Source organism: Enhydra lutris, unplaced genomic scaffold (genome assembly GCF_002288905.1).
Source record: "Enhydra lutris kenyoni isolate GAN:26980312 unplaced genomic scaffold, ASM228890v2 scaffoldscaffold34, whole genome shotgun sequence".
Classification (NCBI taxonomy): Eukaryota; Metazoa; Chordata; class Mammalia; order Carnivora; family Mustelidae; genus Enhydra; species Enhydra lutris.
The window spans coordinates 30,177,133-30,202,649 of NW_019154118.1; the positions used below are offsets into that span (position 1 = coordinate 30,177,133).

The 25,517-nt window shown below is 45.9% G+C and overlaps 1 protein-coding gene across 2 annotated transcripts in view; it reads left to right on the forward strand.

The window, feature by feature from the left end:
* LOC111153888 (transient receptor potential cation channel subfamily C member 6) overlaps window positions 1-25,517 on the forward strand; it is a 103,871-nt gene that overhangs the window by 72,040 nt on the left and 6,314 nt on the right. For both annotated transcript variants that reach the window (XM_022513178.1, XM_022513177.1), the window contains 8 exons: window positions 4,452-4,637; window positions 6,867-7,031; window positions 12,724-12,940; window positions 15,471-15,704; window positions 17,450-17,714; window positions 19,121-19,316; window positions 20,076-20,279; window positions 22,035-22,109. In XM_022513178.1, coding sequence (XP_022368886.1) covers window positions 4,452-4,637; window positions 6,867-7,031; window positions 12,724-12,940; window positions 15,471-15,704; window positions 17,450-17,714; window positions 19,121-19,316; window positions 20,076-20,279; window positions 22,035-22,109 — 1,542 coding nt within the window. The remainder of the gene's footprint in view (window positions 1-4,451; window positions 4,638-6,866; window positions 7,032-12,723; window positions 12,941-15,470; window positions 15,705-17,449; window positions 17,715-19,120; window positions 19,317-20,075; window positions 20,280-22,034; window positions 22,110-25,517) is intronic.

The following is a 25,517-nucleotide window of genomic DNA, read 5'->3' on the forward strand; positions in this document are numbered from 1 at the left end:
ACGCAGCTGCCAGCTTCACCGTCCCTTTCGAGGAACCGCAGTCATAGCTGTGTCCAGCTAACGGTCAACGGCTGGTGACCTTACCTGTCAGTCTGAGAGAACTTAAAATATGAGAACACATGTAAATGGATTCCCGTGGTCTTATTCTCTCTTTTTAAAAAAAATGCTTTGTTTGTGTGATTGAGAATTAACAATGACCCGGAAACCCTTTAGAGCTGGTCGTAAACAAAGAGCACAGAGCTCTCACACGCGGCTTTTCAGTGGACGCGCTTCCTCCTGAACAGTGCTGCCCCACACTCTCCTTTTAAATGTCTGATTGTACCCACGGTGCTTGAAATTCTAGACAGCATAGATTTTGAGCCTTACATGTTTGTCTTTAAGAGGACTAGGGGTTCATCTAGGAACTGAGGGCTACCTGTGAGATACACTAGATGCATTGACGTTTACCTGTAGCCGCATGGGTATTTGCAAATGTCAGGGAAGGGTCTGTTTTCAGATCTTGCCTTTTTTAATTAAAACAAATTTTTTTTTATTAACATAGAGTGTATTCTTTGCCCCAGGGGTACAGGTCTGTGAATCATCAGTCTTACACACTTCACAGCACTCACCGTAGCACAACCCTCCCCAGTGTCCATCACCCACCACCCTCTCCCTAACCCCCCATCTCCAGCAACCCTCAGTTTGTTTCATGAGATTAAGAGTCTCTTATGGTTTGTCTCCCTCTCTGGTTTCATCTTGTTTTATTTTTCCCTCCTTCCCCCCACGACCCCCCACCCTGCCTCCCAAATTCCTCATATCAGAGAGATCATACGATAGTTGTCTTTCTCTGATTGACTTATTTTGCTTAGCATAATACCCTTAGTTCCATCCACATTTTCATAAATGGCAAGATTTCATTTCATTTTATTTTTTTGATGGCTGCATAGTGCCTTCTTTTTTAAAAAATATTTTATTTATTTATTTGAGAGAGAGAGAGAGAGAGAGCACAAGCAGGAGCAGGGGCAGAGGGAGAGAGAGAAGCAGACTCCCCGCTGAGCAGGGAGCCTGAATATGGGACTCGATCCAAGGACCCTGGGATCATGACCTGAGTCAAAACCAAGAGTTGGATTTTTTTTTTAATCATTTTTTAAATTTATTTTCAGCATAACAGTATTCATTGTTTTTGCACCACACCCAGTGCTCCATGCAGTCCGTGCCCTCTCCAATACCCACCACCTGGTTCCCCCAACCTCCCATCCCCCACCCCTTCAAAACCCTCAGATTGTTTTTCAGAGTCCATAGTCTCTCATGGTTCACCTCCCCTTCCAATTTCCCTCAACTCCCTTCTCCTAACTCCCCTTGTCCTCCATGTTATTTGTTATGCTCCACAAATAAGTGAAACCATATGATAATTGACTCTCCCTGCTTGACTTATTTCACTCAGCATCATCTCTTCCAGTCCCGTCCATGTTGCTACAAAAGGTGGGTATTCATCCTTTCAAGTGTTGGATTCTTAACCAACAGAGCCACGCAGGTGCCCCAGATCTTTCCTTTGATGAAATGAAATAAAATAACTGTGTTTTCCCGAATGCTTGCTAAATGCTGAACACCAAGCTAAGTACTTCGCACATGCAGTTGAACACTTGTTTAATCTCACCGAACCTTGGTTTTCTCATTCGCAAAATGGGAATAATAGTAGCACGTACCTCGTAGAATGGCTCTACCCTATCCAAGGTCACCAGCTAACAAAGGAGGATCTGTGGTTTGATTACAGGTTTATTCAAGTATAAAAGCCCCAGCCCCTAGCCACTCTATTTGGTAGTGGGTCTGGGAAACATAAGCGCTTGCGTCCTTCCTAATCTGTCCCCAGGGCCCTGACTGACTATTGCACGAAACGGGTGAACCTGCTTCCTTGTGACTTCGTATACTCTCTGAACTGGTAGTCAGACAGTTTGGAAGTAGCATGAGCCATTCTCAGTTAAGCATCGTTCGTTGTATCAAGCTGCCCTTAGAGAACCCGTCTGCACCTGTGGTTAGCAAAGTGTCATGTGTAAATGTCACTAACCTGGAAAGGAAGCTGCTTGGCAGGGTTCCCAGACAGGAGCCCAAGGAGCTGCCTCGCACGTGCAGACTTCCCCCAAATATTACCTGCTGACTAACATCTGGCGCCGTTCGTAGTCCAGCATCTTCCTCTCCTGGTTCTTAGGGGTCTGTCCATCCCAAGCACACCAGTGGTTTCAGGATGAAGGAGACAAGCGGCAAAGCTGTGGCTCCAACAGTAAACTCTGCCACTCAGGCTGTGGGACATCAGGGGACCTCAGAGCTTTGAGGTGCAAGATGGGAGTCGTATTCGCCGTCCTTGCTTCCCACATCTTCAAAGATCAAAACAGAAACGCCTTCCACAAACAAGAGACAAAGTGGCAGAATTCTTCAAGGCAGGGGGTTTGGGGCCAAACAGAGCAGGAGTTAAAGCCCAATTTTGATACTAAGTGACTGCAGGATCTTGGACACATTATCTAACCAAAGTAAGCGAGACGACTGTGAAGATTACGGGAGAAGATGGAATCCATTTGCAGTGCAACAAGCCTGAGTTAGTAGGTTTTCTTGATGAACATGGGGCTATAAATGGCCTCATTTCAAGGAAGAGAAAAAATAGGGAGGAAGTATTAGAAAGGCTTGAATGGAGATGTCAGTGTATATAAATTTGAGTTTTTTTTTTTTTTTTTTCAATTGAGGTGTCGTTGACAGACAGTGTCCCATTAGTTTCAGGCGTGCCACACAGTGGTTGGGCAAGTCCGCTCCTGATGCTGCCATCTGTCACCACACAACGTTATTGCAAGACACTGACTGTGCTCCCTGTGCTGTGCTCTTCCTCCCGTGAACTGTTCGCTCCGGAACTGGAAGCCTGACCTCCAGTCCCCTCCCCCTGTTCTGCCCAACCTCTGCCCCCTCTCCTCTGGCGATCGTCAGTCTGTTCTCTGGTTGATGGGCCTGTTTCTGCTTGTTTTGACTCTTAAATTTCACATATGAGTGTTTGTCTTTCACTGTCTGACTTATTTCATTTAGCGGAATACCCTCTAGGTTCATCCACGTGGCTGCAAATGGCGAGATCTCATTCTTTTTCGTGGCTGAGTAATATTCCATGGGGTATATACACCACTTCTTCATCCATTCACCACCCGTGGGCACTTACTCCACTTACACACTGTAAATAACTACTGTAAATAACACTGCTAAAATCAAGCGGTGCATGTGTCTTTTCAAATTACTGTATTTACTTTTCTCTGGGTAAACATCTGGTAGTGGCATTCCTAGATCCTTATGGTATTTCTATTTTTAATTTTTTTAAAGAATTATTTCTTTATGTTGGGGGGGGCATGCACACACATGTTAGAGCAGGGGGAAGAGCAGAGGGAGAGAATTTCAAGCAGACTCCCTCTGAGCTCAGAGCCTGACAAGGGGCTCGATCCCATGACCCTGAGATCATGACCTGAGCTAAAACCAAGATTCGCTCCCTTAACCCACTGAGCCACCCAGGAGTCCCTTACTTTTTTGAGAAGCCTGCAGACCGTTTTCCATAGCATCTGTACCAATTTGTATTCCCAACATTGCCAACAGTGCATGTAAGTTCCCTTTTTCTACATTTTTGGCAACACATTGTTTCTAATGGTTTTGCGGTTTTAGCCGTTCTCATAGACGTAAGGTGGTGTCTCATTGTGGTTTTGACTTGCATTTCTCTGATGAATAGTAATGTTGAGTATGTTTTCAAGATGTGAATTTTTGACGTTTGAATATTATCTAAACTTTCTAAATCTTCCCAACATAATATTAGGTCATCAGCAATAAATTACAACAAAAAATTTTCTCAAATGTTCTTTTCTCCAAAGAAAAGAATCTTGATTTTCAGAGTTTGTATTAGATCTTGTCTTTTGACCCTGATTTTGGTTTAGTTCCTCAGTAACAATGTATTAAACAGATAAATGACATATATTTGCTTTTCTCTGGAGCCTGTCCAAATGTCCCGTGTTTCTCAAGTTTACCAATGGGGTTTACAAGATCTTCCAAAGATCTCTCAGATGTGGGTTATGTCCTTGCTGATGAAGTCATGAACGTAAGAAGTGCCATGTATGCAAAGTAGTATGATCAGGCTGGTGAGAAGTTGCTTACTTTGTATCTTTCCTGAACCCACCGCAGAGTTTGGCAGAGTATATGACTTTTCCATAGCTTGGATTATGTTTGATAAAAATCTCCTTTCTTTGGATACAAAGAAGATCTTTATGATGCTAAGATAGTTCAGAAATTACTCAGCAGCACAGCAATTAGTGCACATTAAAAGAACAGTAAACCTAAAGATAGAATTTTTCCATTTGTTTTCTCTACACACGGTCAAGTCACTGATAAATTCCAGTCGGTAGCACAGCACATGTGCTACTTCTCCGTTACTGATGTTTGTTCTGCTTTGTCTGTCCTAGAATGACTACAAAAAACTGTCAATGCAGTGCAAAGACTTTGTCGTTGGACTCCTTGATCTGTGCAGAAATACGGAAGAAGTAGAGGCCATCCTGAACGGGGACACTGATGTGCGCCACAGTGGGGGAGATCACGCTCGTCCAAATCTCAGCCGCTTAAAACTTGCCATTAAGTACGAAGTAAAAAAAGTAAGATCAGGCCTGAAGCCCCAGTTACATCATTTCCGTTTTTCTTGGTGCTGGGTCAGGATGAAGGGCCGCCATGATTACCTTGGGCTGAGTTTTTCTAATCTATAGATGCACAGGGCAAATCCTCTGTAATCCAAAGAGCCTAGCTGTGAGTCATTGAACCTACTGTACACGCCCATTTTTTTTGAAATCTAGACTGGTTTATGCCATGATTGCTGCTTTCCTTAGTTAACCAATGACATAAAAATGACTGCATGTGTCCAAATTATAAGGTATTGGTTATAGGGGAAGAACATCAGTGTTTGAGACCCAGTTCCATTTCCCATCTGTTGATGTGTTCCAGGACCTAAGCCCTCCATCCTTCCAATGTTATTTGCAGGGTACTTTCAGTCTTGGTCTTAATGGAGTGCCCACATTCGTGATTTCTTTCTTAAGTTAAATGTCTTTAAAAAATCAGTTTTTAAGGATAGATTCTATTAAAAAAAGTCTGTATGGATTTTTATTACGTAATAAAGTAGTCTAATAAAAGTCATACATGCTTATGGTAAAGCAGTATAGACATGCCCCCCTTTTCCCTTCACAACTTTTTTTTTTTTTTTTTTTTTTTTAGGATTTTACTTTTAAGTAATTTCTATACCTAGTATAGGACTTGAACTAATGGCCCCGAGATCAAGAGTCACGTGTTGCAGGGACTGAACCCACCAGGCACCCCTCTATATTCCCAATTCTTAATGGAGAGTAGTTAATCCCTATTATATTTCTCTCCACAAATTTGTATCTTGGACATCTTCACATCTCAGTCAATAAACATCCATCTCATCTTTTCAAAGGCTGTGTTGATATATTATGGTTCCATTTAATCAGCTTACTATCAGAGAGTTTACTTTTTTCTTTCAGGTTTTTGTTAATTCAAAATATTTGCTAAGTTTCCCTTCACAGAAAGTGTGCCAGTTTATATACATGCCAGTGGTGTATCAGAAGGCTTATTTTTTTATACTCAAGACGTGTGTTGTTAAATCCTACCATTCTGAGAAGATAAACATTGTATCATGTTTTAATTACCTTCAAGGTTAATCATCCTTAAGTATTAGTAGTTCCTTTATCTAACTTTTCAATTTTTTTAAATCAATTTTTATTTCACATTATTGTTTTTGTCTATCACATAATGTTGCCTTCTGTCATATGTGGCATTCATTTATAAAAATAAATATGTGAGAAAAAAATTCTGAAAGATAACAAGTAGAATTTAATTATAAAGTTTTCTTAATTGAAAGAGTTTATGGCACAGGAATAAAAATACATCAATGGTATAGCATACGTAGTCCAGAAACAGACCCATATACCAATGGGGGTAAACAGGTGTAGCCCTGTAGGTCAGTGTGGAAAAGGTGGCCTGCTTTCTTATTTTTACTTTTTTAAAGATTTTATTTATGTATTTGAGAGAGAGAGAGAAAGAGAGAGCACGAGCAGGGGGAGCAGCAGAGGGAGCGTGATAAGCAGCTCCCCGCTGAGCCGGACTTGAAGCCAGGACCCTGCGATCATCACCTGAGCCGATCATGACCTGAGCTGAAGGCAGACGCTTCACCTTCTGAGCCACCCGGGTGTCCCAGTGCTGTGCTTTTTTATTTTTATTTTATTTTTTTAAAGATTTTATTTATTTATTTGACAGAGAGATCACAAGTAGGCAGAGAGGCAGGGAGAGAGAGAGAGGGAAGCAGGCTCCCTGCTGAGCAGAGAGCCCGATGCGGGGCTCCATCCCAGGACCCTCAGATCATGACCTGAGCCGAAGGCAGAGGCTTTAACCCACTGAGCCACCCAGGCACTCTGTGGTGTGCTTTTTTTAAAAAAAGTATTTAAACAAATAAATAACAGTATTTAAACATCTGGGCCAGTAAGATCTTGACATCACTCTTTCAAGATGGGAAAAAACATGTAAGAGTCCTTGTGCAAAGCGTTGGTGAATCTTTTTATAATATTAAGTTTCAGAATTTTTTCTGTGCTTCCAAAGAAAGCCCATTAGTCATAAAGAAAGAGTTTGATAAATCGGAATCTTCAAATTTAGGTAATACCTATTAGAACCTCCTGCTGCCTTGTTTGATGCCTGTCAACTGGTGCTTTCCATTTATTCTTTCTCCAACGGTATTTTCACAGGAGACCACAGAACATAATACTAGAACACAGGAAAGGGGTTCCTGAACTTCTCTCTAACCATGCTGTCTCCCCCGCCAGTTTGTAGCTCATCCAAACTGTCAGCAGCAGCTTCTGTCCATCTGGTACGAGAACCTGTCCGGTCTACGGCAGCAGACGATGGCGGTGAAGTTTCTGGTGGTCCTCGCGGTGGCCGTGGGATTGCCCTTCCTGGCCCTCATCTACTGGTTTGCCCCGTGCAGCAAGGTATGTCTGCGAAGCCTGCCCGTGCGCCGTCCCCCACAGGTCTGTCTCGCTGTGCAAGTCTGGGCCAGCCTGGCAGGGGACATTCTCTCCCCTACAAGAAAATCTCATGGAAGCCACAGCTGGGCTGAAATAATATTAATGTTTTTAATATTACAAAAATAACACCTATTTGCTATAGGAGATAGAGGGGGAAAGTGATAGAAAATTGACCCGTAATCCCACCACAGCTGGGTCGAGAAAGAAGACCGAGTCACTGTTGAGTGGATTTCCTTTCCATCTCCTCTGGAGGCGCGTCTGTTCATACATTGCTATTAAATTTAATGAGGTCATAGTACGCATGCGCAGCTATCTCAAATATAATCCTAAAAGATACTTTTCTTGTCTTTTATTCCTCCGCTGGCAAAGTTTGAGGTGAAAGTTCTTTTTCTTGTATTTATTTTGGTTACCATGACCAGATAAATCTTATTTTAAATAAAGAACAATCAGACAAACACTAATGTGACGCTTGTGGCAGCGAAGAATGTTTATTTTAGGGAGAGAATACACTCTAACGGGACAGCAAAATCCATCTGCCCAGACTTTGGAGGAAAGCCCATGCCGGAATGGACCCCTTTTCCTGAATGTGACAGTTCTGTCTGGGACACAGTTGCCCTGTCATCGTTGCGGGAACAGGCACAGGATTCTGTCCCACGTTAACAACAGTCGTACTCGTGTTTTTGAAGCCACATTTCTGGAATGGCTAAGTCTCAGCTCTGAGAGTCAGACTAATAATTCTACAGCTCTGTGGCTAAGACGTCTCTCGGGCCGTCCATGTGCCGTGTAGAAATGTCAGTCGAATCCTCGCTGTTCCTGACATGGCAAGCTCGTTTTCAAACACCTGCAGCAGGTGGATCCAAACACCTGTGTCTCCATGGCCAGCGTGATGTCCTCTTGTTACTTAGTCACACAATCCCTGCGTTAGCTCGCAGGGACCTTTCCAAGTGGCTCCTGGCTACCGCTGGTGCCGGACTTCCTGCACAGAGGGAGTGACCAGGTTCTTTCCAGTGCCACAATGGGAATTGCTGGAAACAGATTCTTCCTGGGGGCAAAATCTGTCATTTCCCTTAAAACATAGAAGGCCTCCAAGTTGAGCTTTTATAAGTAAAACATAAATGATGAAAAGAAAGAGATTTACTGGAATGAGAAATTAGTAGCACAGATCTTCTAGAAAGTTGTAATTTTTCTGTTCTTCCCTTTGTCATAGGGATGACAGATTTCAGTCTGAAACAGAAATTCTGAATCATCCTTGTGGCCCTCGGGCCATGTCCGTGTGTGCGGGTGTTCTCTTGTGCTTCCCGAGTGTCCTGAGATTTGTAGCTGAACTGAGTGGGGGGCGGGGGGGGTGCTCGGAATTACCCTCATTCCCTGATGACTCTGTGGTCAGCTCAATTGTAGTATCTTTCCAAATGGAATGACTGTCCTTCTCCATCCACATCCCGGGGGTTCCAGCACCTGATGCCTTCCAGAAGGCTGGGTGTTTTGACAAGAAACTATTGTTGTCAGTTCTTACAGTTTCTTAGATTTTGACTGAATCCTCATGAACCCGATTTCCTTTACTATTTCTTCTTCCCTGGTCATGTTTCTTCTTTGGCATCTGCTCTCCATCCTCATTTATGAGCCCTGAGGCAAATAATCAAATTAAAGGACATTGTTGAGGTGTTTTTTTAAACTAAAGCCTGTTTTCCTGCCCGTCATTTAGCCTTTGAAGCATGATGAACAAGTTGGTTTTCACAGTCTTCCCCTTAACAATGAACATAAACATTTACAGGTTATGGGGGAATATTTGCTTAAGCTGTATTAATGCTTTTATTTAAAATACTGTTTTAAATACTAGGGGCACCCGGGGCCTCAGTGGGTTAAGTATCCAACTCTGGATTTCAGCTCAGGTCATGATCTTAGGGACGTGAGTTCAAGCCCTGCAGTGGGCGTGGAGCTCCTTTAAGAAAAAAAAAATACTACTTTCAATACTAAGCAGTTTCCAGCACATCCATGAGAATCAAGCCAGATCAGCCCGCAGGCTGTGCACCTTGACAGCGTCCGTGTGTCCGTGTAAAGTTGGTTTTCTTTCCTCATGTCTGATTTCTTCTTGCAGAAAGTTTTCTCTTTACTTGTTTTCTTTTTCCACCATAACCCAAATATGTTTTAAGCTCATTACAATAAAAATAGGTCATGTCGTGACCTCAAATTATTTTAGCTTAAGCTAGCATCAACCTTTTTAAAAAATGTTTTATTTAAATGTAATTAATTAACATAGAGCTTATTATTGGTTTCAGAGGTAGAAGTCAGTGATTCATCAATTGGATATGACCCCCAGGGCTCATCACACCACGTGCCCTTCTTAATACCCATCCCCCCAGCCACCCCTCTCCCCACCTCTTCCCTCCCAGCAACCCTCAGTTTGTTTCCTACAATTAAGGGTCTTTTATGGTTTGTCTCCCTCTCTGATTTCATCCTATTTTATTTTCCCTCCCTTCCCCTCTTTTCATCTGTTTTGTTTCTTAAATCCCACATCTGAGTGAGATCACGTGGTATTTGTCGTCCTCTGACTGACTTGTCCTGCTAACTGTGGGATACCGTGCAGCCGTCAGGAAGAGCCAGATCTTGCCATTTGCAATGACGCGGCCGGAGCTAGAGGGTATCATGCTGGGCGACACAGGTCACTCAGCGATTGCTTCAACCTTTTCTGTTCCTGTGGGCGCCTGGCAGTTAGGTGTTTAGTCGTCTGTAGATACTGGAGAGAAGTATAATATACAATATCCAAAGCCAAGTATCTCTTCCAGCAGTGACCCTCAGGAAAGGGTCAGGTGCGTCAGTTACCTTCTTCAGTTGGTAAGTCCCCTTTTTTACAGTTTTTTTTTTTAGAAATCTGTTTACAGCTGAGCATGTATAGATGACAGATTTTACTAAAATGGGTAACTCATTTCAATTCCTAAAATCCACTGAATGGTGCCAAAATCTCCCTTAGTTTAAAGAGACACACAACTCTCAATGATCTGTAGTAAGAAACAGAGGGCATGGCGGAGCGGGGTGGCTCAGTCAGCTGGGCGTCAGACTCTTGGTTTGCACTCAGGTTGCCGTCTCAGGGTGCTGAGATTGAGCCCCGTGGGGCTCAGCCGCGAGTCCGCTGGACATTCTCTCCCTCTGCCCCTCCCACCACTTGCACTCTTTCTGTCTCTAATTGAGCAAATCTTAAAAAGAAAGAAAAGAAATAGAGGGTTAGGAACATCCAAACACACCATTTCAGTTTCCTGCCAATCAAATTCTTACTTGTTTTGTGTTTGTTTGCTTTTTTTGCCTTTAAACTAGCACGTTTCATAGGCAGCAAAGGTGCCTGGTTTGATTCTCCTCTCCCTTTCCTGAGTCAACCAAGAGGGGCCACAACGGGCGGAGGAGCCGGGCAGGAGTCTCACGTTCTGCCCTGAGGAACAGGACAGTCCAGCTGCCATCCCAGAGCCCTGCGCCCTGTGGCCCATCCCACTGTGGGCAGCTTTGTTCTCAACCCCATTTTTATCCCCAACCTTTAAAGAGTTCACATTTTTACAGAAACGTAGTTCAGAACCAGAGGCAAAAGAAAATCAAGTCTACCTTGTCACACACGTGTTCTCGCTTCACCCTTATGAGGCTCTATCTGAACAGGATCTTTAAAAACACCAAAAAAAAATATACTCTTTGATTCCAGCTAATGAGCCTTCTTACGAAAGTATGATTTTTAGACACTTTTATAGCAGATTTTTACAAGGAACTATGGATTGGCTCTGCCGTCTGTCTAGGTGTAACTAACTCTGTGGATCCGCTGGCCTAGAGCTACCAAGCTAGGTCTGGACAGACAGACGGAGATGAGCGCTTGAACTCGCAGCCACCCTGACACTCTGCCTCGAGTAAGATTCTCAGTATCAGGAGAGAAGAGACGGGGGCGCCTGGTGGCTCAGTCAGTGAAGCGTCTGCCTTCGGCTCAGGTCATGACCTCAGGGTCCTGGCATCGAGCCCCATGTCGGGCTCCCTGCTCACGGGGAGCCTGCTTCCCCTCTGCCCCACCCACTGTGCTCATCCTCACTCACATGCTCTCTCGTGCTCTTTCTCTCAAACAAAAAAATAAAATCTTTTTTTAAAAAAAGAGAGAAGAGACTCAACTATGATCTATTTCAGCTTTAACATTTATGATTTTGGAAAACATGGACAAGTAAGGTCTGTAGGAACAGAGAACATTGCCACAGCATTTAGCTTTCTTCCCATAGGAGAAGCACTTTCATTTTTTCCCTTGAAGAAACTTCATTTATTTTTTTAAAAGATTTTATTTATTTATCTGACAGAGATCACAAGTAGGCCGAGAGACAGGCAGAGAGAGGGGGGAAGAAGTGTCCCCGCTGAGCAGAGCCCGATGCAGGGCTCGATCCATAACCTGAGATCGTGACCTGAGCCTAAGGCAGAGGCTTAACCCACTGAGCCACCCAGGCGCCCCTCTCTTTAATGAAAAAATAGGCAGTTGTTTGTAAACCACATAGAAGCATTAACTGTGAGCAGAATGCCTGCCTTCAGATTCCAGCCCCACTGCTCAGGAGCCGTGTGACATCTCGGCCGGTTTCTGGATCTCCCATCGTCTGGTTCTTCATCTTCTACACAGCATTTTAGTGGCACCTGCTCTCAGACTGTGGTCACGGTGACGCGAGTGGACAGAGTACAACACTGGGACCATACCTGCTAGCCAGGTGTTGGCGTGCTATAAATTACACACTTTTCTGTTGTAACACATTCAATTGAAAATCTGTGGAAAGCCATGAGCCGTCTCCTCAGAAAACCACACATGAAAACCACACATACATACTGAGTTGTTCAGCATTTCGGGGGGGGTGTGCAGAGCCCTGGAGACTCATCCCAGACCCAAACCATCCCCCTGGCCCCGAGGATTTGTGCATCGCACACACAGACTCATCCTGTGCTGGGATCCCAGGAGCTCCAGCTGCCTCCGTGCTTCCCACAAAGAGCTTGATTTTCATGTCATTTAGGACTTTCACTCGTTGCCACTCAGCTCATGAGGGAGTGAACCTGGACCTAAAGTTCCCTTGTTGGGCTTTAAATCCAGTGTCGTTCTGGGACCTTGTTCCGAGTACCTCGTGGGAGCTGCCTGCCTTCGGGGTCCTGGTGCTCAGGCTGCTTCTCCGGTTAGCAGGACACCAGCCCCGCAGCCTCCCCAGCGCCCGGGCCGCTGACAGCCGCCTGTGAGGACAGCAGGCAGGACAGACATGGGCCAGCGCCAAGCCGATTCCGCTCCTGACCGTCACTGCTGCTTCCTCGACACCCCATACCCACAGAATGAGTCTGGTGTTCGTGAGCAATGATGACGCTATGCTCTGTCCTTCATTGTAAAATATTCTGTCAGAGTTACGTAGTATTTTAAGAACTTAAGTATCCGTTAACAGGAAAGTGAACTGACCGAATTATAAATCCAAAGCATCAGCCTACGTAGATGAGGGATGGGACCATCATTTTCAAACAGCGTAAAGGATTTTTATCTGTTCACCAGTTCTATAAATACACACGATTATCTTAGGGGAGCACTGGAATGCACAGATACTGATTCTTAGGTGTATGCATGTGTGTTTTGCCAAGTGAAGGGAACAAAGCTAAGATTCTCTTTCGCTGTGCGTTGTGGCAGATGGGGAAGATTATGCGGGGACCGTTCATGAAGTTCGTGGCACACGCTGCCTCCTTCACCATCTTCCTGGGACTGCTCGTCATGAACGCGGCTGATAGATTCGAAGGCACCACGCTCCGTCCCAACGAGACCAGCACAGATAATGCGAAACAGCTGTTCAGGATGAAAACCTCCTGCTTCTCGTGGATGGAGATGCTCATTATCTCCTGGGTTGTAGGTAAAGACTGGTCGTCGCTTGTGTGTGAGTGTGGCCTTAGGCAGAGGCTGAGCCCTCCGCACGTCAGGTGCACAGACGCACCCCGTGTCACGCAGGCCACCACACACCAGGATTTCCTGTGTGTTGTTAGAGTGTGGTTATCCTGGGGTCATTACCAGGGGCACAGTCTTCTCACACACCACAGGCTCCTTAAGTTTCCAAGAAAAACCCGGAAGAAAATAGTAGGATAGAAATCTGGAAGTAACGCTGTTGGTATTTTGGGAGAGCTGGGACTTCACATTTAAAAACAGCCACATGATTTTATGTTGAGATTTAGTAATCGGATTTATGGAACAGCTATTATGTACAGACCTGCTTGAAGCACTTTCCATACATCAGATCCCACAGTTCTGCGGTCTGTAACATGACACTGACGTCTGTGTCCTAGTGTTTGTCTGAGACCCCTACCTGGTAGCTGAAGCAGAGAGAAGGCTTAGGTACTGCACTGCTTGTCGTTGGAATCAATCGTACTCACGGCTTGTTGTTAAATATAATGCAAAGGAGAAGGTATTTCAATCGGATGTTTGTGAATGAAACAATTCAGTAGTTAGGTGGTTCCTTTGTTAGGTAAGGAGGGTCCCCAGGTGACTAGAGAGCGCCCTTGCAGGATGGAAGTTAATGGGGGGTCAGGTCGATATGTAAATTCATCACTGAAACCCACGTGACAACTACCTGAGGTGGTGTTAGGGGAACATGAGCATACACAGACTGGGCATCTACGTCTGAGTGAGGAGGGTTTAGGCAGGGCAGAGCAGGCCTCCCTGGACAGTACCTTCCATCTAAGACTTTGGAGATACGGCAGTGTCACCAGACTGAGTTTTGGGGGACTAAGGACACTACAAGTCCTAGAAAGGTTGCATGGGAAGCTGTGGAGCTAGGACGGCCCCTGGCACAGCTGAAAGGTCAGGTCATGGGCCCCGCTGGAGCTCAGATCAGTGTCCCGGAGGCGCCCTCCCACCCTCATAGCCCACCCTCCCCACGCTAGCACCCCCCAAGCCCCAGAGCGCAAGTGCATGTCTAGAGCGGTGCCCTCCCTCCCCGCGGAGCTCCATACCTACCCCCACCCCTCCCCTGCTGGAGCACTGGGGCATGTCAGGCTGTGTCCTGCCCCACCTCGTGCCGGAGCACAGGTGCATGTCCGGTGGAGTGCCCGGTGGAGCGCAGGTGCCTCGAAGGTGGGGGCGGTTGGTGGGGTGGTGAGATGGCCGGCGTGGCTTTCAGCGCTGAGGACGGGACACCAGCACGTCTTAGCGAGGTCACAGCAGCCAGAGGCGGGTGAGTCGGGAGGTGAGAGAGCACCGCGGCCACCTCCCCACCAAGTGGGCTGAGGGCAGGGACTCGGGCCTTGTGGAAGCGGGGGCAGCGGGGGCTTCACTGTGCACAGAGGGGCCGTGTGGACCGCACCTGGGAGTGCTGGGTGGCGGCTGCGCTCTGAGGGGCGGGGACAGAGAGACGGGCCTGCGGGAAAGCTGAGGAGCAGGTCTGGGTTGTGGGTGCCCTTGGAGCGTGGGTGGGGTTTTCCGGAGAAGATGTCCACGAAGTACTGGGAGACCCAGCACCACATCGCCTGAGGGGAGGAAGCAGAGCGTGATCTGTCGCGAGTTCTTTTGTAATATAACTGACATTTGCCAGATACCATGGAACTATGAGAAGTATGACATTTCAGTGTGAGCATTTGATGTAAAATAAGAACGGTCCCTCGGACGTGGCCTTTATGTCATCAAGCTAACTGCCCACGTGCCGGGTTTGGTGTGTGTGTTGGTATACACGAGGCACGTAACAGTGCTTGGTACGTAGGGTATGTTTAATACATTTCTGATAATTATGATTACTAAACTTCTCTTTAAGAGTCATACATTACTTTTAGGGGCGCCTGAGTGGCTCAAAGTGTCCAGCTTAGATGTTTTTAATTTTTATTTAGATGTTTTTTAATTTTTTTAAGATTTTATTTATTTATTTGAGAGGGAGAGAGAGCCTGAGTGGGCACAAGCTGGGGGAGGAGCAGATGGAGAAGCAGACTCCCCGCTGAGCAGGCAGTCAGCGTATCTCACCTGCGGGTGTCCCTGAACATCTTTAAATACACTTATATGCGTAGAATCAATGGATTAAAGATTGTCGTTTGATGGGGCCCGGTGGCTCAGTGGCTGAAGCGTCCGACGCTTGACATCAGCTCAGGTCTGATCTCAAGGTTGTGAGTTCACAACCCGAGGTGGGCTCCGTGCTGGGTGTGGGGCTACTCAAGTCGTAAAGAAGTGAAGATTGTTGTTAGAGCACTCTCGAGCTCTGTCCGCTTGTCTTCTAGCGATCCGCTGCGATGGCCGGACTGAGATCTGTGGGGACACGGGAGGCAGGGTTGGATGGGTGGCCTGTGGCCCGGTTTTGGAGGGTTTTGAATGGGAGGCTGAGACCTTTCAAACTTATTTTGTTTTATGGAAGAGCTAAGCCTGGACTGAAACTGAATTGGATCTGTTTTCACCCCTTTCCAACGCAGGCATGATATGGGCCGAATGTAAAGAGATTTGGACAGAAGGCCCCAAGGAGTACTTGTTTGAGTTGTGGAACATGCTTGATTTTGGGATGTTGGCCATCTTTGTGGCGTCATTCATTGCAAGATTCATGGCATTTTGGCACGCTTCCAAAGCCCAGCGCATCATTGATGCAAATGATACTCTGAAGGACTTGACGAAAGTCACATTGGGAGACAATGTGAAATATTACAATTTGGGTGAGTTTGGAGTGCACAGTCAATGGAAGTTAATAAAAATGCACAGATTTCTGATAAAAGCGAGTCAGTCGGCGTGCGGTCAATACTCAGTTCTCACAGAATTCCTGGCTTCTTCGGAAGTGTGTGTGTCTGAAGGAGTGTGCTCTCTCCTGCCTGTGGTCTTCCTCCTGGCTGGAGACCTCTGGATCCCAAGAACCCTGTCGCTTTCTCTCTCGGACCAGCTGGTGCACTGCCATTGCGAATGCCTGTCTTATGTCTTTGATTGTTTTTCTTTGTGTCTTTCCAAGACAGCACACGTGTGAGTATCCCTTCCATTTAAGGCACTAAACTATGCAGCTGCAAGGGACAGGTGGGATCCCCAGATGGCTCCTTGTAAGTCACACGGCTGTTCCCCAACCAGGCTTTGAATTCGAGGGGAAACAAACAGAAAGCTGGGAGGCCAGATCCCAACCTTAGTGCTGATCAAGTTCAGGGTGGACAAGGTAGTGCTGAGCCCCCAGAACGAGGCCGATGTGTCCTTGGGTCTCCAGATAGAGGTGGACAGAGCAGCAGGTGTGAGATGGTGTGAGATGCCTTCACAGAGGAGCGGACGAGAATCTCCGGAAAAGGAGGATGGAGCTGAGCCCAGTACGCTCAGTTACCACCTCCCGGGGTAGCAACCACAGGAAGCATTCCCCCTCGCCCCTGGGAGGAAGGGGACTCAGGGAAGGAAACAGATTTGGGGGGTGCTTAGGGGAAGTCCCGGCTTGAAGAACCCTGGGCTGGGGACGATAGATCCCTTTTGAATGCTTATTCCCAATGCCCGGTGAGAAACCAATTACCGTTTAGCTGGCATCTCTGTAAGCCTCTGGGCTGCATCACGGAGAGATCTCTTTATCCGGTTTCTAAACATTTTCCAATGTTTATTTTAGCGTCAACACTTTTTCAATATGCAGAATTTTAAAATGTGACCGCTATCTATTTATACGTTGTACTTATAGACTTACTGTAAAATAGGAAAGTGCTTTGACTAATTTTCTTGTATCCCTTCTTGATTTCACTTCCCAGCAAATAAGCAAATATCATCCTGTTTTTCCTCTTTCTTACACATTGTTTTGCAGTTTTTTTCATAATGGTTTCATTGGGTTTAATGACATAATATAATAATGCCATAAAAATGAAAAAATGAATGCTTGCTACATTTTTATGGAAAAATAGAGTTATTTGAGCAACCCATAAAGATTGTTTCTAGTAGGCTGAGTATCTGCCAGTAGTTTGCAAGTCCTGGATTACATTACTGTGGGATTTTAGTTTAAAGTGAAATAATAAACACTACCCCTTGTGTAGTGCCAAGTGTGTTCTGGACGCCAAATATATGTTGGTTTATTGAATTTTCAAATAGATGAGAGAGGGAGAGTGGGAGTATCTCATTTTTAAAGATGGGAAAATGAAACCAAGAGAAGTTAAATAACCTGGACCAGTTTTACACGAACACACACACACACACACACACACACACACAGGAATTGCTGCAGGTACCACGTCCCTAGTTCAAGCTCTTAGCCGTGACGCTATATTTTTATGGAAAATTGCCAGCAAATCATGAGAATCGTCTTCTTATAATTCAGAAGCTTCAATATGCTTGACCCTTAAAGATCACCTTTCCATCACATATTTGAATGCTAATGTTTCTTTAGCAGAAAAGAAGTTCCCTAAGTAAACAACTTACGGAAACTCAGGATAACTCTGTCTTTCCTCTTTCCTAGCCAGGATCAAGTGGGACCCTTCTGATCCTCAAATCATATCTGAAGGTCTTTATGCAATTGCCGTAGTTCTGAGTTTCTCAAGAATAGCTTATATTTTACCAGCCAACGAGAGCTTCGGACCTCTGCAGATATCGCTGGGGCGAACAGTGAAGGACATCTTCAAGTTCATGGTCATCTTCATCATGGTGTTCGTGGCCTTCATGATTGGGATGTTCAACCTCTACTCGTACTACATTGGGGCAAAGCAAAACGAAGCTTTCACCACGTATGTGATCTCAGATGTGCTGGTGGTGGGGACTGTAGATTAACTAAATGTTAGCTCAGCAGGGTACACAGATGTCTCCGGGGTGGTCCCTGATGTTCTGGAAGAGATCTCATCTCATTCTCTTTGGCAGAACGAGAGGATTTTTAAATAAATTGGAAGAATTCGAAAACATAGGTACCTGCCTAATACGAAGTCGTATGAGCAAGCGTATTAGCCCCAGTTACTCTGGTAAATACCTCTCTCACGTCATTTTACGATCTGCTTCACAACAAGAAGAAACAGAAGCTCAGACAAGTTAGTAACTCTCTGAACGTTGCAGAGCCGCGAGCCTGTGGAAAAGCTGGGACCTGAGCGCTTGTCCCGGCCTCCAGCCCCGGTGCTCCGACCCTGCGCTCTGACTGGTCAGAGATGCCTGGGGACTGGGAAGACGGCCGCCTTCCTCACCCACTGCCAGGCCTTATCACTGAGGAGAGCCAGCTTGTCAATAGTGACGGGAGTATTTTTTTTTTTTTAAGATTTTATTTATTTATTTGACAGAGAGAAAGAGCACAAGTAGCAGAGAGGCAGGCAGAGAGAGAGGAGGAAGCAGGTTCCCTGCTGAGCACAGAGCCTGATGCGGGGCTGGATCCCAGGACCCTGGGATCATGATTGGAGCTGAAGGCAGACGCTTAACCGACTGAGCCACCCAGGCGCCCCGTGACGGGGATTTTGACTTAGATTCACCATGGCCGCAAGTGTGTTTTCCTAAAGCACGCTTACAGTCGATTACTGAGGTGTTAGGTTGTCCGTGTTGCAGTGAGAAGCATTGACTGAAACAGAGCCCAGTGTTAGCCGTAGTCTTCTCAAGTCCAGTTTACCAGAGAATGAAAGCAGCTCGGCTAAACCGAGGGGCTTCACTGTGGCCAATAATTACGCACAAAGCGTTGACATTCCTACCCAAGACTCGTCAGTGATGTTGGTAATAGTGTCTTTGTTTATATTGTCATATTTTCCTTAAGACATAAACACTATTATTACCTATTTACTGGACATGAGCAGAAGTATAGATAAGCAGGAAACCTAACAGGACTGCAACAAATTGTATTATTTTTATCAAATAATACATTTAACGCTTCCATTGCCAAGGCTATATGGGTCGCTTCAGTGTTGCTCTCTGTGGTTATGAGGTTATGTAATAGCATTTTTAAGAGCTTATTATGTGCGAGATTTTGAGCCAAGAGCTTCATTCCTGCAGCCCTGTGGGAATGAAAGTTACTGTACCCATTGTACAGAAAACAGGTCCAGAGAAGGAAAGAATTTTCTCACGAATATCTGCAGATTCGCAAAGATGCTACATCAACTCACTCTTATTATGGGATTACTGTCATTCACACACTGTACTGCTTTCTCTCTTTATTTTTCCCCAGAGTGGAGGAGAGCTTTAAGACCCTGTTCTGGGCTATCTTTGGACTTTCTGAAGTGAAGTCGGTGGTCATCAACTACAATCACAAGTTTATTGAAAACATCGGTTATGTTCTCTATGGAGTCTATAATGTCACGATGGTCATTGTTTTGCTCAATATGCTAATTGCAATGATCAACAGTTCATTCCAGGAAATTGAGGTATAATTTCTGTACATCTGTACGCTCTGCGGCTACATGTTTTGACTTATTCCAGGTGTCGCCTCAGCAATGGTGATGAAAGCACGTGCTCCTTTTCCTCATTTTTTCTTGCCTGTTTTATGTACTTGTCTGGCCAGTAAGCTAGAAAATTTTAACTCTGAGTGGAGAAATGTGTGATTCACTATTTAAAAAAAAAAAACAACAACCTTAGAAATACTATGTCAGCTTGAATTTATATTTTATTTAAAAAATTATTGCTTACATTATATGTTTATAAAAAATAAACTATTTTAAAAAATTATTGCTTACAAATACCGCTAGTCTCCAAATCTTTTTTGTAGTGATGTTTAAAATTGACCTCTTCCTGGATTTAGAGTGACAGAATAAATTTTTATTCCAGAAATTTTGGTCAAATCTGTGATCTCCTGCAGAACAAATTCATCAAATTTATGAGCTACTGCAGAACAGAAGAGTGACTAATTTTTCATGGCTTCTTTTAGAATGTAGAATAATACATTTATATCTTTCAGGGTACTTATAAACACATGCACATTTTGAGATCCTTTGTTCTGTAAGTCTGGTAAAATTTGAGACAGGTTTTGGAAAGAGTGTCTGAGTAGAACTTCAACCTTGAAGACGACTTGGACTGGTCTTTGGGGTTTGAGAGTGTCTGCAGGCATTGAGCCCCATGGTGTTAGAAGAATCTGGGTAATTCTGTTTATGCCTCTCATTGCTGAGCTGTCATGTGTGTTTGTGTAGGACGATGCTGATGTGGAATGGAAGTTTGCAAGGGCCAAACTTTGGTTTTCCTACTTTGAGGAGGGAAGAACTCTACCTGTTCCTTTCAACCTGGTGCCAAGTCCAAAGTCCCTGTTTTATCTCTTACTGAGACTTAAAAAATGGATTTCTGAGATGTTCCAGGGCCGTAAGGAAGGTTTCCAGGAGGATGCGGAAATGAACAAGGTAATTTGACTTGATAACTTAAAATTACATTTTTAAATGCAGTGATCATTCAAACCGCTGTATTCCATTCCTTTAAAAGGAAGTGGTCCATGAGGACACGTCCGGTCATTCCCCAATTGGCATGGTCCTTTGGCTTGTGTCTGTTCAGCAGGAGCTCATTTCCTACTTACAAGAATGTGGGAAAATTCGTGAAATGTAACCGTAATAATGAGTCATCTGTGGTGTGCGTCGTGGCTCTGGCTTCAGCCCCCCACCTCACCTTCAGTTCACACAGGATGGAGAAGCAGCAGCCACCCATTACGACCTGGGGGGATTTGACAGACTCTTAGCTTCTACACTGAAAACCAGAGACCAACTGCTCGCATGCAATATGGGAGACTAGGCTTGGCACTGAGTGGTTCAAGAGAGAAAGACCACACGGTAGTCGTTGGAACAGTCATCCCGTGGGGCAGTGCGATCTCAAGAAGCCATGAAAGACATACAGCGTGTAGAAGTGTTTCGGGCACAGGCAGGATGTTGTGCGGAAGTGTGAACGGGGTAGGGACAGTCGTCTACACCCAGGAGGAGCATTGAGAGAGAGATTCATTCAGAGGAGAAGGGCCAGCATGGGGACAGGTGTGCCTAAGGTGTCATAGGATGGGGAATAGAAGGAACTGGCTATTACATCCCCAGAAGGAGGACTGAAGGGGAACAAGGTGAAGGTCTTTAGGTCTCCCGAAAGGTCTCCCATTTTGACTAGGGTGTATACCTAGTGAAATGTTTTCTTGTTTTTTTTTTTTTTTTGTCTCTTCAAAAACAGGAAGAGAGGCAATGGGCAAATTTGCAAATAGTTCAATTTTAGTTCTATGTAAAAACAAACTTGTCATAACAAGATCTATCCAACAGAGGGGGCTGCCTTGTGAGGTAGTGAGTTCCCCGTCATTGCAAGCAATCAGTAAATGCTGGATGACCACTATTAGGAGTTTTTAGATCTTCCTACAGTGAGTGGACAGTTGAGCCAAATGATTGTAAAAGTTTCTTGCAGTTCTAAGATTCTATCACTGAGAGAAAAGAGAAACATTCTAATTTCTGCTCTGTTTTGCTATTCACCACTTGGGGCTCTCAAGTAAACAGTAGGCTCTCTGGGCTTCAGTTTCTCCATCTGTCCTATGGGAATTCATATTCACATCATAAAAATAAAATCAAATAAATATATGAAAGGGCTTTGAGGATTATAAAAGAAGATTTAGAAGTACTTATTATTATGCTATTGTGAAACTTTTGGAAGACTACCCCATTTACTGTATTCTTCCAGCATCGAATGTCTAGAACCCAGTGAGCCGGTGGAAGGAATTTCTCTCATTTTACTTTTAACTGTGGCCTTTACAGGTCTAATTAGAACTGCAGCCTGAGGGGCACTGGGGGCACGGTCAGCTGGGCGTCTGACTCTTGCTTGAGAACCTTTCCTTCTCTCTCCCCCTCCCCCTCCACCCCCATAAATGTATAAATCTTAAAAAAAGAAAAAGAAAAAGAACTGCAGCCCGAGCGAACCTGTTGTGCAGGTGAAGTACACGAGTGCTCACCATCGAGAAGAGCCCAGTAGGAGCGCACTTCTCTTGTTTCTCTTCCTGAACTTTGCTGTAGAGTTAGACCGGGCAGCTTTTAAAATACGGAATAAAGAATATAGTTGGTTTTGTAATTCTCAGTGTAGAATTTGCAATTGTATTCCTTTTACTATCTATTCTTAGTTTCATTACTTTTTTCTGTTTTTAAAAGAGGAATGAAGAAAAGAAATTTGGGATTTTGGGAAGTCATGAAGACCTTTCAAAATTACCATTGGACAAAAAACAGGTAAGATCACATTTGAAAATACAAAGTCCTGCATCTGAGCAGGCTTATGTTTTCAGAGAAGAGGACCCATGTTTAGAAGCAGTTTCAAGAAACAGGTAGCAGTCATGAAAGAAGTTAACTATTTTAATTATGCCTCCAAGCATCTGTTACTGAGAGCCGAACGAGGTCGGCGTATATATTTAAGGCAGATATTACACGTAGACTTCCGGTACTTGCAGGCGGTGAAATACAGCAGCTGTGACGGAAGGGAGGCAGACGGAGAGGGTGGAGGACCTCACCGGGGACCAAGGGGGACACGAGGGTCTCACAGCAGCACAGGTGTTCAGGACGCACCTGTCGTGGCTGGTCGGGGAATTCAGGGCCCGAGGTCCGCCACGGGGCTGGTGAGGAGCAGTGTGCCTGCTGGGGCGTGCGCTCTAACGTGGCTCAGCATCCCCACCGTGAGGACACGGGCTTCCTCCTCCTGACGTGCGTGTAGTAGGGGCACACGCATGCCTATCACCAAGGGGCATTGCCAATGACATCGTTGGGAGAAGGGCAGGGTACGTAGTGAATGGCAACAGATGGCTGCGTGTCCCTTCCCCTCCAGACTCCTCAGGCTTAGGGGCTGTGGGGCTGGTCCAGTGGAGGCCGCATGGTTCTCCGGGGCTTGATGTAGTCCCACGAGGATGACAGCTTCATGTGTCCGCATCATGGAGCAGACCGGGCCATAGCTCCCCTGCCTGGGCTCAGAAGGGTGCCGCGGGCCACCCCGTGGGGATAAATGCCCAGAACCAAGGCTATTGCTTTGTTTCAAGCTAAGTCCGTGACCTCCCCTGACAAGGTGGGGGCGCGGGAAGTATCGATCCAGCTTCGGTCTAAATACTGGAAGATTGGGACCTCCCCTCACCCCGCCCCGCACGGTAGTTCCCGGTGCTTCCCCGAGCCTTGGTTTCCCCATCATCAACCAGGGAGGCCAAGGCTGAACCCATCACACCGGCCTGTTGGGAGGAGTCGGTGATGCTTTGTGGAGAGCAGACCCACTTGTGCTGAGCGGGTGATGCTTGCATGAGAACAGATCATTGCACAAACACGGGGAACGTCAAGGGAATCACAATGCCCATTTTCCTTTATGACAGAAACTATAGTATCTTGGAAATCAAATAACTATTTCTTTGTAATCTCTCCAAAAATGTAGGAAATTAAAATTTATTTTAATCATTTTAATCATCTAAAAATGCACTTTGTATCATTTTGTAAAAAGATTTATTTATTTGGGAGAGAGAGAGAGCACGTACATAGGGGTGGGTGGGTGTGGGAAGAGGGAGAGAGAGAGAATCCAAGCAGATCCCGGGCTGAGCACAGAGCCAGACACGGGGCTCGATCCCACGACCCCGAGATCACAACCTGAGCCAAAACCAAGAGTTGGACACCCAACCGACTGAGCCACCCAGGCGCCCTGGATTTTATATCTTGTAAAGAAGGGTTGGATCACCTTACACTTTCCAGTAGCACCTATTTTAACCCTGGGTGAGAATAAACTCAGAGCCATACTGAGCCTGTGGTATCTGATCCTAAGTGTGAATCAGCAAAGTGTCAATTCTCATGTCAGTTTCACCATCCAGAGACCCTTGTGCAATCGTGGAGATGGGCTGCTCCTACCTCCTTTCAAGGAGTGTGATCGGCAGACAGCCCCAGTGCCTTTGGGGTCGCCTCTGCCTTCCCACGGGAGCCGCACTCTCGGTCCCAGGCATTTGCAGCAGGTGCAGGACCCTCCCTGGGGCCGTCGTTGTGCTCAGCACCGTGTCGGCTTGGCTGCCCTTCTCAGTCTTCTTGCCCTCTGCCCTTTCACGGGTGAGCCGAGCCTCAGGTTCCGGAAGCTTTTTCTGCCTCTCCTGCCCCTCCTCCCCGTGGTCTCTCAGAGGCGGTATTCCGGATCCATCTCATCCTTCTAACTGGGTCTTGGTGTTTGATTCCTAGAGGCCTGAAGTAACACAACTATGCACTCTACTTTTCCTGGGCCTGTAAGCTTGGGATGAACAGAAATTGGGGCACACCTCCTTTTGCTTGGTACGTTAACCTGGGGGAGCGGTTTTTACAGCAGTCATTTGTGTTTCTAACTGGTTTTGCCTGTCGTTGAGGAGACAGATCGCTGGGACAGGCTTGGCCCTGATAGGTACTGAGCAAAACTCTCACGGTTCATTCTTCCTTACTCAGTGTGTGGGGCTTTGCTTTCTTTCCCACTAAAGTCTACATCTAGAACAGTCAGGCTTCATTCCACTTGGATCTTCTCTGTGACCCCTTGAGGATTAAAGAGGTCAGGCTGCACCAGCACTGTCTTTGCAGCGGTGCAGACGCTCCACGGAATCGTAGGAAGAGCCACATGACAACACTGTATCTTTGCTGAGGGCAGCTCTGGAGGCACTGAGCGGGGTGCTCGCGAGCGTTAGCGTCTCCGATTCAGTCTGGAAGGGTAGCGTAATTGAGGTCAGTTCTCTGCCGTCCGGCACGCCTTGCATAAAGCGAAAGTGCCAAATTACTTCCCGAACAAGGGTTCTCTGCAAGCTCCAGGAAAGACCTCGCTCAGCTGGTCGGTGTCAGCGTGGCTCGCACGCCCGACGTGGTGCGTCCGCTCAGCTCTGGGCTGCGTGAGATGTGGGCGTTGTTTGTTCGTTATATATCCAGGAACTGTGTCCTTTGGCTTTCCATTAGGTCAGAGCGTGTCTTGTCCACCATCGGATGAAATAATTATGTGACACAAAGGTTCTGGCTCTTCGCTGTCCCTGGGCAGCGTCCCCCATTGACTTTGTATAAATTCCCAATCCTCTTCTCTGGGTACATTGATCTAAAGTCTCCGGCAGTGAAGCTTGGAAGTGGGTATTCTGACAAGACCTTAGCATATTCTAGCGCTCATCTGGGGCGGGAATCATAGAACATTTCATCCCGAGTGAGGGACACGTCCGTGAGCAGCAGTGGTCCGCAGACCATCCCCAGAAGAGATCGACTAGATTAACATGCAACATGAAACAGGCCTGAGTCCACATATTGGACATGAGATGGTTCTCCTTCTGTATGACAGAGACGACTGGTACTCTCATAGAGCGCCGACTGCATACCAGGCTCTGAATTCTACACACCCTCTGTCTTTAATGACCTCAGGGAGGGTTTATGATTTCCCTAATTATGCTAATTATACATTAGCAAGGTGAGGTTATAGAGGGGAAGGGACTGGCCCAGAGTCTCATTTCAGACCAACCACAGAGGCAGGGTTCGAGGTCAGATCTGCCGATTCCAGTGTAGAGGCTTTAGAAAGCACCGACTGCAGTGCTGTGTCCTTTCTGTGCCCCTGCTGATGGCACAGCGTGTCCAAACAGTCTGGGCTCCTCACTGGCCCCAGGCCGTAGACTAAATGCTAACATCAAGCTAGTT